The sequence below is a fragment of the Tiliqua scincoides genome, chromosome 4, assembly GCF_035046505.1.
Source record: "Tiliqua scincoides isolate rTilSci1 chromosome 4, rTilSci1.hap2, whole genome shotgun sequence".
NCBI lineage: Eukaryota > Metazoa > Chordata > Lepidosauria > Squamata > Scincidae > Tiliqua > Tiliqua scincoides.
In genome coordinates this window covers 37,004,450-37,020,554 of record NC_089824.1, presented here as the reverse complement: position 1 = coordinate 37,020,554, position 16,105 = coordinate 37,004,450, and the positions used below count along the sequence as shown (strand labels likewise).

General features: G+C 42.2%; 1 protein-coding gene across 3 annotated transcripts in view; it reads right to left on the bottom strand.

Moving 5' to 3' along the window:
* Positions 1-16,105, bottom strand: part of STAU2 (staufen double-stranded RNA binding protein 2) — a 229,831-nt gene that overhangs the window by 182,320 nt on the left and 31,406 nt on the right. For all 3 annotated transcript variants that reach the window (XM_066623814.1, XM_066623815.1, XM_066623813.1), the window contains exon 6: positions 2,372-2,531. In XM_066623814.1, the coding sequence (XP_066479911.1) occupies positions 2,372-2,531 (160 nt within the window). The remainder of the gene's footprint in view (positions 1-2,371; positions 2,532-16,105) is intronic.

Here is a 16,105-nt window from a genome sequence, read left to right as displayed (position 1 = left end):
TGGAAAGTACAAATTATATCAGAGATGTCACCTCCGTTGTTTACCCCATTCCTTCAAGTGTTTGGCATTTTTAAAGAATTTTGGTGTATTCGCATGTTTTTCCCCTGCAAACTTTCCAGAATGAGCACTGTTCTAATCTACTGCAACTAGAACATGACTGTGTCTCTAGATCCTAAAGAGTCACAATCTTTAAACAGACTTTTCTTCTGCAGCACCCCACTACTTCAGAGCACAGTCTTTTTTGAATAACATCTTTCAGGGAATACCCACTCCAGATCTGAAGACCCAACAACATGCCAATCATTTTATAAATTTCCAGTGCACTTGAGAAATTATATTACACAGAAAACTTGGAAACTGATAAGCTCATATGCCCTAGCCAGAAACTAGATTAAGAGTTTTGTTTTTGCTTTTTAAGGCTACTGCACTTTTCATTCAGTTTGAAATAAAATGTGCTCAGTTACTAGACTAAGGGTGCAATCCTAACCCACTTTCCAGCACTGAAATAAGGGCCATGCAGCTCTGAGGTAAGGGAACAAACATTTTATTATTATTATTATTATTATTATTATTTTATTAATTTATATCCTGCCTTTACGCCCAAAGGGCACACAAGGCGGCTTACAACAATTAAAAATACAACATTAAAAACAATAATTAAAACAATTTACAAATAATTAAAAATCTAAAAAACAAACCCCGTGGATTCTCATATAAAAAAGCAAGAAAGCCAGCCAGCCTGTCAACAATTAAAAGCTTTTTGAAATAAAAAGGTCTTCAGTCCACGCCAAAATGTTAACAAAGAGGGAGCAGTTCTCAATTCTAAAGGGAGGGAATTCCAAAGTTCGGGGGCCACCACCGAGAAGACCCTCTTCCTGGCCGCTGCCCCTCTCACATCTCTTGGTGGCGGCACAGTCAAAAGGGTCCCCCAGATGATCTAAGAGCCCGGGCAGGATTGTAAGGAAGGAGGCGGTCCCTCAAATACCCCGGACTAGAGCCGTAAAGGGCTTTAAAAGTCAAAACTAGCACCTTGAATTGGGCCCGGAAAAGAACTGTCAGCAGGTGTAGCCGCCAAAGCAACGGCTCGACAGAGTCAAACCGACGTGCTCCAGCCACCATACGAGCAGCCACGTTCTGTACTAATTGTAATTTCCGGACCGTCTTCAAAGGCAGCCCCACGTAGAGGGCATTGCAATAATCTAATCTATATGTCACTAGGGCATGGGTTACTGTGGCCAGGTCTGCGCAGCTCAGGTACAGTCACAGCTGGCCAATCAGCCGAAGCTGAGCAAAGGCTCCCCTGGCCACCGCCGCCACCTGGGACTCCAGGTGCAGCTGTGGATCCAGGAGAACCCCCAAGCTGCGGACCTGTGGATTTCCAAACCTTACATTCCCTTACTTTGAGGAGGCCTTTGTGAGTGACACCAAACTGCAGGATGCCGCACACATCCCATTGGCACAGCTATGCCAGTGCTGGAAAGGGGGTTAGGACTTGGGCTTAAGGGCACAATCCTATCCTGCACTGGAACAGGCAAGCCAAGAAGCTTGTGCTGTAACCAGCACAGGATAGATGCCCAAAGTAGCTCAGCCAGAGGTAAGGGGAAACTTTTCCCCTCACCTTTGGGTAAGCCACCCTTGCACCTATGGGTCTACTCGGACTTGCGCCACTCTCCTGAGGTGGCAGAAGTCCAGGGAGAGTGGAGCGGCTTAAAGCTGCTCCAAACTCCTCAGAAACAGGGGTTGGGATCCAGCATAACTGCCAGATCCAACCCCACCTCCTGCTCTCCACCCGCCTGCCCCCAAGGCCACCCACTGCCCGCACTCCCCCCACCCTGGAATGCCTCCCTTCCGCTTCCTCCCCGTCCACCTAGAGTCTTATGTCGGCCGAGTTCAGCTGATGCAAGACTCAGAGCCTCCATTGGTGCAGACGCTTATTCCAGCCTCTGCAGGCCGGCACACCTCTGCGCACAGCCTTTCGGATTCATGAGGAGGGCCTGTGCAAGTTGCCAGCCCAAATACAGCTTGGGATTGCGCTACACATGGTATTTCTTCATGAAGTTGAATACAGAAGCATAAACCAATACAGTGTTGACAGAAGAACAATAATAAGCACTTGCATAGCACTTTCTAAGTGTGCAAAGTGCTTCACATATATTCACATATAAATCTTACAACCCTATACAATAAAGTATTATTATCCCCAGGCTGAGAGGAAGTAGCTTGACATGATTCAAAGCTCAGTCGCTAGACAAAACGCTACACTCTGTGTTCTTCTGAGGGAGACAACAACAGTCTATCTTCTCCCATATTACTACTGTAACTCATTCCAAATTGGGACATCAACCATCTTTAAGAGAAAACAAACACTAACCTGAGGTAATTTTGGGGGAATTGGCTCATTCTGAAGAGCTTGAAGTGCCTTCATTGCAGCATTGTGTCTAGCAGCTTGGCGAGTCTTCCCTTCACCCAAAAACTCATGATCACCCACAGTCAACTGGACATAAAAAATCTTAGGCACTGGGCAGTGATATCTAAGAAAAAAATATGATCAAGTAAAATTACTGTTCATAAAATAAGCCTATATCAAAGCCATGTGTAGATTATATGCAAATTATATTGAATACAGTATACACATAGGGCTGCTACATTTAGTTGATGAATTTGGTTAGATTAATGAATAAAACAAGACAGACTGAGTCAAAAGGAGTCACCAATTAATAAAGCAGCAGCCTTTAAAATATTTTAGAGCCATTTCTGCCCTACGTTGCATATACGCAACAGGGATAATATGTGTACACCTATGGGCTGGGCTGAGAGGGGTTAACTAAAATTATTTTAAACTTGCACATGATAAGTATTATTTTAGGGCTGAACTAGACATTTGTCTGGGGCTGGACTTACCAGCCTCAGTGAGCAGCCCTCCCTGTTGAGTAGAGGGATAGTAGAGATACATGCTGGGAGGGGCTGAGAAGGTCTCAGCAGGGCAGGGTGTGGGCTATTGGTCAGTTGAGAAAAGCACACCTGCCTGCTCTGCAAGAATCTGCAGGAGCCTTCTTGTCCCATGGCTGGTACCTGCAGGAAACTTCCAGTTCCCTGGGAGAGGAGGCATAGGACCCAGAGGGCAAACAGGCAGGGAGAGTGTAACCAGGAAGGGGAGGAAGGACCAACCAAGGCCAGGAGAATATAAGGGGTGGGCCAGGGATGAGAATGGGCTGGCTGAGGGCTGGAGGCTGACTGGAAGCAAGACTCCAGAGCCCTGTGAGGCTGGAGAAGGCCCTGAGGCTGAGGAGGAGTAGAGTGCTATCAACCCTCTCCCTGCCTTTGCTCTGAGGTCTAGGGGAGGGAGACAAGCTCTTCCTCTAAGGCTCAGTCTGAGCCTGGCAAAGGAGGCAGACGGATGTGTGCAGCCTCTACTGGGCTCAGATTGCCCTCACCTCTGGATGGTGGGTGTTCCCTGGCATCCATGGTTTCACATAACCATGGGGAGTTCCAGGAACAGAACCCCTGAGGATACCGGGACAAGCCTGTACATGTAACACACCCTTGATGCCTGCTTTTTTAAAGGGCTTGGAGAGATAGCAATGCGTAGCAGAGAAGTGGTATGGATACATAACCCATGCTTCTTTACACTAAATTGCTCCCCAATTTGCTTTTCACCCCATGAGTTTCAGATGTGTGTTTTCTCACAAGCATGGCTGGAATCCATGGGAAAGAATGGCTTAGAAAAGGCAAATTGAAATGGTGAATAGTGGGGAAAGATTTGTGTACTAGCGCTCTGCTGCTTCACATTACTTCCTCCCAAAGCTGCTTTTTCATGGGGAAGAGGAAGCACCATGGGGTTTGTTACATGTGATGTCAAGTTCAGTGCTTAGGAGCATCTTCTTCCTTCATGCAGAGGAGAGAGCAGGCATCACCTAAAAACAAATCGTGCTTTATATATTTATCTAGGGATATTCATGCCAATTTTATGTGACACGTGGCTCTCAAGGCAACTTGTAAATATTCAGAAAAAAATTGATATTCAGAAAAAAAATCAGTAATAATAAATGAAATAAACAATAATAAAACCAGAACAAGTCAAACAAGATATAAAAAACCAAACCCAACTAAGGTTAAAAACAGCTCAGAGTACAGAGAACATTAAACAATTGGGGGGATCTGCCTACCCCAAACTCTTGCCTAACAAAAAAGCACTGGGTAAGCAGCAAAGAGTTAATGAGGAGATCAACTACATCTCAAGGGAAAGGGAGATCCACAACATGGGGACTGGAATTGAAAAGGCCCTGTTATGCAAGCATGTGTTCACACATGTCCCAAAAGATCTTCAGAGAAAGGAGGAACAAGGCTTCCAATATTGAAATTAATTGGCAGGGAGCTTTTTGTGGGGAGAGACAGCCACTCATACATCTTGACTCCAGGCCATTGAGGGCTTTAAAGGTCATACTGGCAACAGGTGGTAGAAGTGGAAATGCCACTACTAATGGAAGTGAAGGGTTGTTTTTTTTTAAAGGATGTATTCTGGAAGCTTCCCTGCGACAAGAAAGCACTGGGAGTGCTTTTAATTTGGAAAAACTAAGTACAACATTTTTTTCTGACAAAAAGAGAGGCATCACACATTTATGATAGGTGCACAAGGAAGGGAAATGAGCTAACAAAATCAAGAAGCCTGCTGTCACTCGAGGCATGTCAGAACAAGATAGAAAAGCCAAGGTAAACTCTCTACTTCTCCTTCCTGTTGTGTTGCTTATGAGATTGAGACACTGAATAACCCTGTGGGGATTAAAGCCTACTCTTCATAAAACATGCCCTCCTTTTTGTGTTTGTCTACATATCAACTGACTGCTGTTCTCAAGACGGTGTCTCACTGTATGACAAGATGTTTGGATTACTTGACTGCAATCAAATACAAGGCTATTTGTATTCTCAGTTTTAGAGAGAATTTCTAGCTTACAGGAAGAACAAAAATGCTCACTCTGAAGCTGGTCACCTATTTATAACAAGCTAGCATATGTAGACAGGACTGGCCCATCCATGAGGCTGACTGAAGCACCTGCCTCAGGGATTCCAGTAATTGGGAGAACAGAAGCTGTGCATCACTAGCTAAAGGGGGGGCAAGCATTTGGCACACCACCTCACATGCCCAGAAGTCTTGGGCTGGTCTTATACATACAGCTCGCTCATCTATCCTCATAAAGTCTGTGAGGAAGGTTAGGCTGACAGGATTTGCCCAAGGCCACTTAGTGGATTTTATTGCTGAGCGAGAATCAGATCACTCTGATCCAAATCCATCACTCTATCCACTAAACCACACTGGCTAGTCTCTATAAATGACCCTGAAATCTTGAGCTGATAGAAAGAACATATGAAACCACCTTACACAAAATCAGCACATTGTTACCCAGTGCCGTCTACTCCAAATGGCAGCAGCAATCCAAGGTCTCAGGTTGAACCTTTTCCAAATCTCCACTTGAGATGGAGAAGCTGGTTAAAGTGGAGAACTGGAGGAGCTGGGAAAAGTGATTCCTCCACCTGAAGAGCAAAACACTAGGACGGGTTTCCCAAAGTGTGTAACGCTCAGAGGGGAGCTGTGGGATGTCCCTGGTCTCCCCTCCGACCTGTTTCCCCAGGTGCCACCATCTTGCATCTCACAAAATCTCATGAAATCCAAGATGGCAGTGCCCAAATCTCACGAAATTCCATGAGATCCAAGATGGCGATACCTGACTTAGTCAAGAAGAAGAGGCTGTGGGGCATCATGCCCCAGGAAAGTTTAGGAACCACTGCTCTAAGGGGAATAAAATCATGTCTTGAGTTTAGCTGAGACAGGGTCATGAAAGCCACTTATGTTCAAATGTTTAACCAAATGTTAATGGGTGTTTATGGCTAAATTAGTTTAAAACAAATTAAGAACTAGGGGAAAATGTTATGTTCATATGCTTATGCCCACAAGCAAGCTTAAATCCATTCTGCTCTCTTTGTCTGAAGAAGTCTCAGTCTGAAACTGAAGCAGCAGACAAGCAGTAAATTAGTCTTAAGGAATGTTTCTTAAGAACTGTCAAAGCATCAGATAAGGTAAAAAGGGAGTATGAGGAATGAATACTGAGTTATTACAGCATGCATACCAAGGACTAGATAAGAAGAAAACACATGGGAAAAAGGGGGATTTTTGCATTTTAAAACTTTCAGGCTTTCTTAAACCAGAGAGAAGAAGGCTTTTTGGATTCTTTAAACTTATTATTCTATTAGTTCCCTTTAAATCAAAATTACAGTCATGTATGCATATACTGAACACTGGGAGGAGCTAATATAGCAAAGTTTCATGTCAAAGAGTATTATGCCTGCTTGCTTTTAATGTTTAATAGTAAATAGTTATAGAGTGTAACTAACACATGTAGGTAGGGATGCAGCTTCAGAAGTGAATTTTTAGCAGTTAGAATAGTTTGATCAAAGCATAAATACACAAAATAGTAAAAAGCCATTAAATTAGACCACTGAGGCTGCTTAAGTCTCAGATGTAACCTTGAGAGGCAGATGTAGCAAAGTTAATTAATAGAGTCTAACAAGGAGACTGGAATGTGGTTACTCCTTACAGATAAGACTCTTATCTTAGACACTCTGTAGACTCAAGGTCCTGCTTAATTAGAACTAAGGAGGTACTTTTAATTAGAATAGAGAGGTACAACTCAGAGACAGATTTACAACATACAGGAAAGACAGATAAGTAGCCAGGAAGGAAGATACCTCTTGGCACCAAGAACATAAAATTAAGGGTTATATACAAGTTAGAAGCATTTTAAGGAGGAGACAGTTTATCTTGCTTGACAGACAGAAGATAACAGAAATAACATCTATGGGAAAGTCCCCTAATTAAGCCAAAACATAATGAGAACCTCTAAGCTGACACAGAAGAAGCTGGATTTGTTTTAAATAAGAAAAGAGTTCTAAAAGAGAATCCTTTTGTACAATAAGAGGTTAGTTTGTCTTGTATTAAATATATGTTTACACATAGAATAGAAGATACCACTATGCATCACAATAACGTCACAAATGGAGAATTACACATGGAATAGAGACAAGCCAAAAGGGCTTAGTTCAAACAGCAGAAAGCCCACAATGATTAATGAGACCAGACAGAAAGAATGTTGAATAGATAAGCAGATGGCTGTTTGAAACATGTCAGGGTCAGGCCAGTGAGGAATGGCCAGAGATAAGCAAAGACATACCAAAGGCCAGTAATAAATAAGTAAAGAATAGCAAAAGTTAAGAGCAAAAGACATAAAGTTATCTGTGGCCAATCCTGAGAAGGCCTCCATCTCTGATGTCACACATCAGCCAATGAAATGTAAGACTCCTCAAACAAAGGAGCCAGAATCCAATATAAGGGAAAGACTCACACTGGAAAATTGCGCTCTCTCTGAGGGCTTTGAGAGCTCCCACATGCTCTCATTGCTCTCTTCGCTTTGGACAAGGAGTCCCTGAGAGGCCCGTTGCTGGCAACGTAATAAAGCTTCCAGATGATCACCACTCTTGCCTACTGAGTTTGCTTTTGAACTTTGCTCTTGACCTTGCAACATAGCAAAGAGAACTGGCTCTTTGAAGCCTGGATATTCATCACCCTCTGTGTAGGCTCCCTACCCCAAATATGAATATAGTTCACTGAAAATCAAGAGTTACTGAGATGTGTACACACACACACACACACACACACACACACAAACACAAGATGTCATCGAGACAAGTACAATAGTACTTCTGTGCAGTGGTAAGTGTCCAGAAGAGTGTTTTGACTTTTGTGGAAAAGACAACATAGAGTTCCATCAGTAAAAACTTAAAAACTATTATTCTTACTACTACTACTACTACTACTACTACTACGCACATTTATATTTCATATTTATATCCCATCCTTCCTCCAAGCTCAGAAGAGTATACATAAATTACAACTTTTTTTTATAAGGGTTTATCTATGTCAACTCTGTGACATAGGTTAGGCTGAAAGCCGAGAGAGCTTCATGGTCAGTGCTGTGCCAGGCTGCTGAAGGCTCTGGGGTAGAACCGTATACTGGGCATTCCTCACGCATACTGATGATGTACAGGGGCCAGGACCAGCCTATCCATGAATCCAATCGAAATGGATGCCTCAGGCAGCAGAGTGGTGGTGGGGAAGCACCCATCTCTGTCCACCAACTTGCCTTTGCTATTTTTGTAGGCAAGAATTGTTGGAACCATATCATCAAGTGCATGACATGGACAGAAAGACCTCAAGGAAATCTCAGCTCCATTGCCAAAATGGAAAATTTCTCATTTAATTTTCAGTATTATCAGTCAAGACAAGAAGATGGGCACAGCTACCAGAATTGAAGCAAGTTGGGAACAGGAAGTTGTTTTGTTAAGCAAAGCAACTTTTCACATCTTCAATACTTGTACTTCAAAGCTCATGATTCTGGGTAATATTTACTAAGTAAGTATGACAGAGAATAACAACAGTACATCAGACACTTCTCCAGCACAAAATTTATTGGTATGAATGAAACTTGTACTGAAAGATCTCTTATCAATTCCAGCATGGTTACCAACAAAATTCCTGGTAGACTGCACCCAATCTCGTTAGCATAAGTTTTGGAAATACAGTTTAATATGCTCTGAAAGACCATTTCTATGATCAGTATCTACTTTTCGCAAACAATTAATATTGCTGAAGAAACGGGTAGCATCGATCAGGAAACTGGCTTTAGAACTATGACCCAGCATTCAAGGCTAAAGGAATGAGCAAAATGTTTACAGTTAGTCCTAAACACCTAAAAATAGGGACTCATAACATGCCTTCAAGTTGGTGTGATCAGGCGCCGTTGTAATTAAATAAATCACTCTGGTCTGTTGACAATTACAAAACTCATTTTGGTTTGCCACAGAGACAAACAAAATTTCTGTTCATTATAATTTTACTGGAATATGATGTCATAATATACAAGCATGCTGAAACAATCTGCTGCTTTTCTGGCCAAAATATTAATTGCATACTAAGGATCCCATGGGGCCTCTCCATGTATGGTCATCACACACACACACACACACGTATACACAAAGTCAAATAAAGTATTACTATATCAAGTAATGTGTTTATGTTGCATTTCCTGTATTTCTGCAAATCCTAAAAGAACAAATATTCCTGGAAGACTGCATGCCATAACAACTCCTTAACCAAACAGGTACCATTTCAACTGATCAAGGCTGTGTAATTTCAATTCCCCCTTTGCTGAGCAAATTATATTTGCTGATCTGCATTAAAAGTAATTTATATTAGGTGTACTGGTTGCTCCCTTCACAATTTGCCTAACTTCTTATTAACTTCCTTGGTTAAAATGCAGTACTGGAATGTTCTCTGAAGAACATTTTCAGTGCAGAAAACTGGCCTTCAAGGGCCCAAAGGAACTTCTAAAATCTTGCCTTTCTTGCACCAGTCCACTGCTGTTCACAGCCATGATCAGCACTGTGATTCACTGCCATACTGTGTTTCAAAAATAGCTCTTTTTCCAAGTAACAATTGCAACAAGAAGCCAGCCAGATTTATTATTACTGATGGCAAACAATGCTAGCTCAGAGTGACGACATTCAATAAACGTATTTGTCCTTAGTGTCCTCACCACATAATTGGTTGTGTGACAACATTACTGTTACTAGGGAGAAGGACTATCTGAATGAAAAACAGTGCGGTACAACATGGCTACAAACAGAATCACAAAGTAGTTCTCCTGTATTCTGAATTTAAGGGACCCAGGTCAGGGGGAAAGACCAGGTCAGGGATACTCTTTGCAATATCCCCTGCAAAAAGTGTATGGTCATCCCCTTCTGCCAGTGGTATACCTGAGGTAAGGCAAGGGGGACAAATGCCCTGGGCACCAGGCTTGAGGGGTGGCGCCACGCCACCATTCACCCCCATGGTGTCCTCTCGCGCCACTCAGGGCAAAAGCCCAGAGGCATTCTGAGGGCCGGGGAAGCAGTGTGCGGCCTCCCCAACCCTCCAAAGGCCTTGTAAAGGCCTTGGAGGGTTGGAAAAAATCACTTTGAGTTTCATGGAGGAAACCAGAAGTGACATTTTATAGCCCTTACAAGGTTGTCTAAGGGCTGGGGAGGCTTCCTGATTCCAGTTCTACAGCTTAGCCACAACACCACACTGGTTCACTAGGCAAGCCAGTCTCATTCCCCTCCAGGTAAACTATGGGGATAAAAACACTAACCTGCCTTTTAAGGTTGTTGTAAAGATTAGCAAACAAGCTGTATATGAAGCCTATGCTGTATATGAATGCATAATGCACTACAGCAGTGTTTCTCAAAGTGTACTCCTAGGAGTCCTGGGGATCGCAAAGCACCCTTCAGGGGCTCCATAAGCACACCATAAATGCCTCCTATCTGGATGGTTCATCTGTTTCTTCTGCCTTCCCTGTTCATGGCTCTCCTTCCTCATTCTCCTTCCTGTTCAGATTCTTTACACGATATTCAGTGTGGAGCTTGGCGTTGCACCACTCTTGGCATAACTTCAGTGTTCCCTCTTTTTAGGAGTGTAAAGGGCTCCAGAGACTGAAAAGTTTGAGAACCGCTACACTACATAAATGTTTAGTAACAGTTAAGCCAGTGGGTCCGAAACCGTTAAGCCAGTGGGTCCGAAAAAAACAATCTTTTTTTTTCTTCTTTCAACATTTCCAAAGCCTTGTGATGGGCTGCAGAGGGAGGTCAAAGGTCCCTCAGACCCTCCAGAGAGCCACAGCGATCCACAGGTAAGTTACAAAAATCTTTCCTTTGCACAGCAGCAGTGCGATCATGGTGATCACATTGCTGCCTTCTCCTCCCCCCCACACAAAGACTTGCAGTCTAAGATCCTGAGTCTAAGTCCAATGACTTTGGGAACCACTGGGTGAAGCCTAATTACACTTACTACAGTGGGCCTGCTGTATCTGCAGATTTGGGAACTGTGGATTTCACTATCCAAAGGAACAAAACCTGTGGGGTCACCCCCACATGGATCCTCTAAAGACGACAATCAATCAAAATATTATTTATTTCTAGATCTCCTTTTTTAAAAGTCTGTTAAACCTAGGTGAGTCTTCATAGAATGTCGTTTTAAAAAGTGGGTCCTGGTGTTAAAAAGTGTGGGAACCACTGATCTAACCCCATAGTGTCTACTCTGAGAGCAGCACCTCAATCAGTAGTATTTTGCTTTTAACTTCCATTCAGTATAACCAATGTTGATTTACTGTAGAGAGCACAGTCATTTATGCAATCTCTCTCCTGCCTTTTTACACAGATGGGAATCTTGTGAGTAAGAAAGTAATTATGTCAATAGTTACAGAGAATAGTAGCGGTTGCTTAAAATGACTAACCCGGAGATTTAAAATTACTTTAATTAAGAAGGCTTTCAAACTAACCAGAACAAAGCTTGCTATATTTTGAAAGGCAGAAAAATCTACTCCAGAGCCAGAAATTAAAAACAACATGAAGCATTCTACTTAAAACAAACAAATAAGCCACTCAATGGGGAATTCATTTTAACCCATTTCTGCCCAGCCCACAGGCATATACATTTGATCCCTGTTACGTATATGCAGCGTTGGGCAGAAACAGCTTAAGGACATCGAACATTTATTATTATTATTAACAATATTTATATACCACTTTTCCACAAAAAGTTCACAAAGTGGTTTACAGAGAAAAATCAAATAACTAATGGCTCCTAGTCCCAAAAGGGTTCACAATCTATAAAAATGCAAAAGAGCACCAGCAGTCACTTGAAAAAACACTGCTGTGGTGAAGAGGACCAGTTACTCTTCCTCTGCTAAAGAAAAGAGGAGCACCCACTTGGAAAAGTGTCTCTTACCCAGTTAGCAGCATTTATTGTTTATAGCTTGGGTATGCAAAAGAACAAAAAATGTTCTTGCCCATTTTTATGCTCAGAATTAAGGAACGCATTTCCTGGACATTTTGGAGACCAAATAAAACATTTACATTACTGATTCAGGCTACAATCCTATCAACACTTTCCTGGGAGTAATATACACTGACTATAATGGCACTTACTTCTGAGTACACATGCACAGGACTGGGCTATCAGTCTTGGGTTCTGACAAAAAGGCCTTGTTAACACCCACAGTCATGAAAGAGATCCCAGATAAATACTTTGGCTTGGAACACTCACCTGCTCACTCACCTTTCAAACCCAAGTACTGAGGCTGACCATTCATACATACACCTCAAAGCAGGCCAGTCTAAATGGACCTAGCTTCCACTACATGCGAAGCAATACAAACATGTTCTTGTACTGTCCCCTATAGAATGCTACAGTTACATGCTGGTAAGACTGGACAGCAATAAAGTAGGTCCATAGTACTTTACCAGTCAACTAACTTCAAAGGGATTTATGCTTCTAAACTGCTGTATATCATTAAACAAAAAGACATTACGTTCTTGCATCTTCATTCACAAATCAGAAAGAAAACAAACTGTCTTCCTAAAATTTGGGGAACTAATCATAAGCCAGGTTTTCAATCAGTAGAAGTACACTGCTCATTCAGTGGACCAGAAGTACACTGCTCATTCATAACTAAGAACCAGTTATGTGTTCGTGTCTGGAGCATCAAATGAGGACTTGGGTGCTTGAATGATCCTTCAGAGGTCAAATGCCACAGACAGAATTTTCTGATAATCTCAGTCACTTTTAATGCACTCATCCGAACCAGACCTTTGAATCTGGCTCATACCCTGTACTTCAAAGGAAAATGTGACATTATATACAGCACCTGTCTCTTTATCAAATTAGTACAGCAAAACAGACTAAGGCAGTGCTTTCCAAACTTTTTTAACACTGGGACCCACTTTATAAATGACAATCTATCGCAACTAGATATTTTTAAAAAAGAGATCTAGAAAGAAATAATTTTACTTATTAAGAATAATTATTAATATTAATAATAATATTAACAGTATAAGAATAATACTGTTAATAATAATGTTAATAATAATTAATACATTAGGGTCCAGTGCTCCTAAGGCTGCTAGAGAATTGCATTCAGTATGTGTGTGTAGACATTTGCTAGATTATCCCGAGAAATTGAGTTCAAGGACTGCTCCCCCAAACCTTTATAGTTATTTCAGGTACCCAGAAGGTTTAACTAGAGAGCAAGACATGCAATAGGGACTTCCAGGCCGCCTGCAACTGGGTTCACACATGATCTACAGCAGGGGTGTCCAAAGTTTTTGGCAGGAGGGCCACATCATCTCTTTGTCACTGTGTCAGGGGCCAGGGGGAAAAAAAGAATTAATTTACATTTAAAATTTGAATAAATTTACATAAGTTTGCATAAATGAATATATTAAAGATGAACTTATATGAATGAATGAAGGTCTTGAAATAGCTCAAGGCCTATAAAAGGCCTTGCACAAAGCAAGGCTGGCCTTTCCTTTGCTACTGCTACAGCATCAGAGACGTGAAACAGCAAGTGGTGGAGGAAGACCTCATCCCACAGCGCACTCAAGAAGTCAAACAGTTGCCCTCATGCTGAGAGCACTTGCATTGGGCCAGTGCGGGCTCCAACAAATCACTGGAGGGCCAGAGGCTCATTGGAGACTGGGGGCTCCCTGAGGGCCGCACTGAGAGGCCTCGAGGGCTGCAAGTGGCCCCAGGGCCGGGGTTTGGGCACCCCTGATCTACAGCATGCCAATTACTAGAGAAAGTGAGAAAATGTGACATTTTAATTTTGTGGTATAAAGATTATCTCAAACCACAGGTTAGCATCCCAGCTAATGATTTTCTTCTTAAAACTGGGCAAGGGTACATGCAAAGTTGTTTTGTTTTTTTAATGTTTCAAAAACTTTTAATGACCCACCAAAAATAAGCTTGCGACCCATTGGTGTGATCCAACCCACAGTTTGGGAAACACTGGTCTCACATTTTAAAGTGAAAACCAGAAGCAGCAAACATTTCACTTCGCAATGTCTTACAAGCACTTCTCACAGAAGTACTAGCGACACCAACACATTTATGAAACTGCAACTTTGAAATCAAGTTGCAGAGACACTGGGCTAAATGAAAATTTAAAGCTAATTTAAACTGCATATCAGCATACTTTGAAGTATTTTTCTGCAACAGCAAATTTTAAAAAATCATAACAAGCACAGATAACCTGGTCCTCAGAGCAGACCTTCAGAAAATGTGGACAGCGCTCCCTCAGATCCCAAATTTTAATGGGCACTGTGAAGTTCGTGTTATTTCATGTCCCTGGCAGCAGACTTGGGAAAACTGCTGACATGCACATTAATACCCCAACCTTTCACTCTTTTTTCCAAAAGACGTTTCAACACGTTTAGGAGCTAGATAGGAATTATCCAATACCCATATTTTCAGACTACCCAGAGATTTAAAATATATTGGAAAAAAGGAAAAAGAATGCATGAGGAAAGGGAAGGAAGAGAGAATGCAGAAAGTCAAGGAAACATGCATAATGGAATCTCTGAGTCAAAGCAAAGATACGAATGAGTGTGAAGATGGCATGCATGAAACACATCTTAAACTTTGGCTGCAATCCTATACTTACTTACTAGGATGCAAATCCCTTTGAACTCAGTGGGACTTACTTTTGGGTAGACATGCATAAAACTGGATAGACATGCATATTTCCTATTTTTTTTCCTGTTTCTTTTTAGCCACCAGGAATTCTTGGTTTACATCAGGGATGGGGAGTTCCTGAATTTCCTTAAAAGCTTTGATATTATTCTTTTGTAGGTCACAATCTCTGATACAAATAGATGTTTTACGTGCCTTTTTGCTTCATGCCTGCAAAACTAATACAAGAGAGTTCCCTATGGATGGATTGGTACATTGGTGGCCAGGCATTTAAAGCCATTTAGAGTCATTTTGTTAGCACATTTTAATGTTCTGCAATCTGCTGTTCTGTTTGGGAAATTCCAAAAGATTCCCTATGCAAATAGATGCTGACTGTGCGGATTGGATAGTACTGAGACCATCATCCATGTCTTTCTGTATTGCCCCCTCTATGCCAAGATACATTCAGGGCATCTGGATTGTATGATGAGAACCAACTGGAGGTTGCCCGATTCTTCTAAGATCTCCTATGTGTTAAGTGATTTTTTAATGGAGAATGTAATTTGGGTGGTAGTCTTCCTGCAGCAGGCAATGGAGCTGCGTAGAAGGAAGGTCGACAGTGAATAGATTTAGGTTATTGCTCTCTACTTTTCTTGTCTTGTATTTGTTATATATGCCAATAAAGAATTCTGATTCTTCTTAGTTTACACCAGTGTTTCTGAAACTGTGGGTCAGGACCCATTAGGTGGATAGTGAGCCAATTTCAGGTGTGTTCCCTTTCATTTCTATATTTTATTTTCAATGTATTAGACTTGATGCTACCATAGTATGTGACTGCATTTGGGGAAATGTTACAGATCTGTATTTTTTAACAGGCTACTATGTACAGGTGCAGCCTATTTATCCACGGATTTTTTATCTGCGGATTTGTCTCAACAAGAATGGGGTGGGGGTACTGAAAGTCACACACACCTTTGCCTCCTTTACCCTGAGCTGGCATCTCGATCCATTTCCAGGCAGCCCAAAACACTGCAAAAAGGCTCTGCCCCACCCAGGCAGAGAAATAGCCCTGAAGCCTAGGCTGAAGAGGTGAAGGGGGGACCAAAAACCTCTGTAGCCAGAACACAAGGTGGAGCTCTCTCTCTCTCTCTCACACACACACACACCTTTGGAGAGACAGGTGAGGGTGAGCAGAGAGCCGGACTACAAGTCCCAGAATGCTCTGGGGTAGAGGAGTTTCCGCGATGGCTGTGGCCAGGGAGGGAGGGCAGGAGCGGCAGCAGCAAAGAGGAGGAATGTTGTAATTAGTGCACAGGCGCTGGGCTTAGCTTTAGTATTTGGTAACAACGACAGCGGGCACACCTGCATCTGCGTGCGGAGCACACTCTGCCAGCCTTGAAATATGCTGAGTCTGAGCCCAGTTCTGTGAATAACAGGATGTTAAGCGGTCATTATCTAGGAATGTGTTTTGTGGTTAGCTAGAGCCCCAGCTAGTTGTAACTAGTAGCTTAT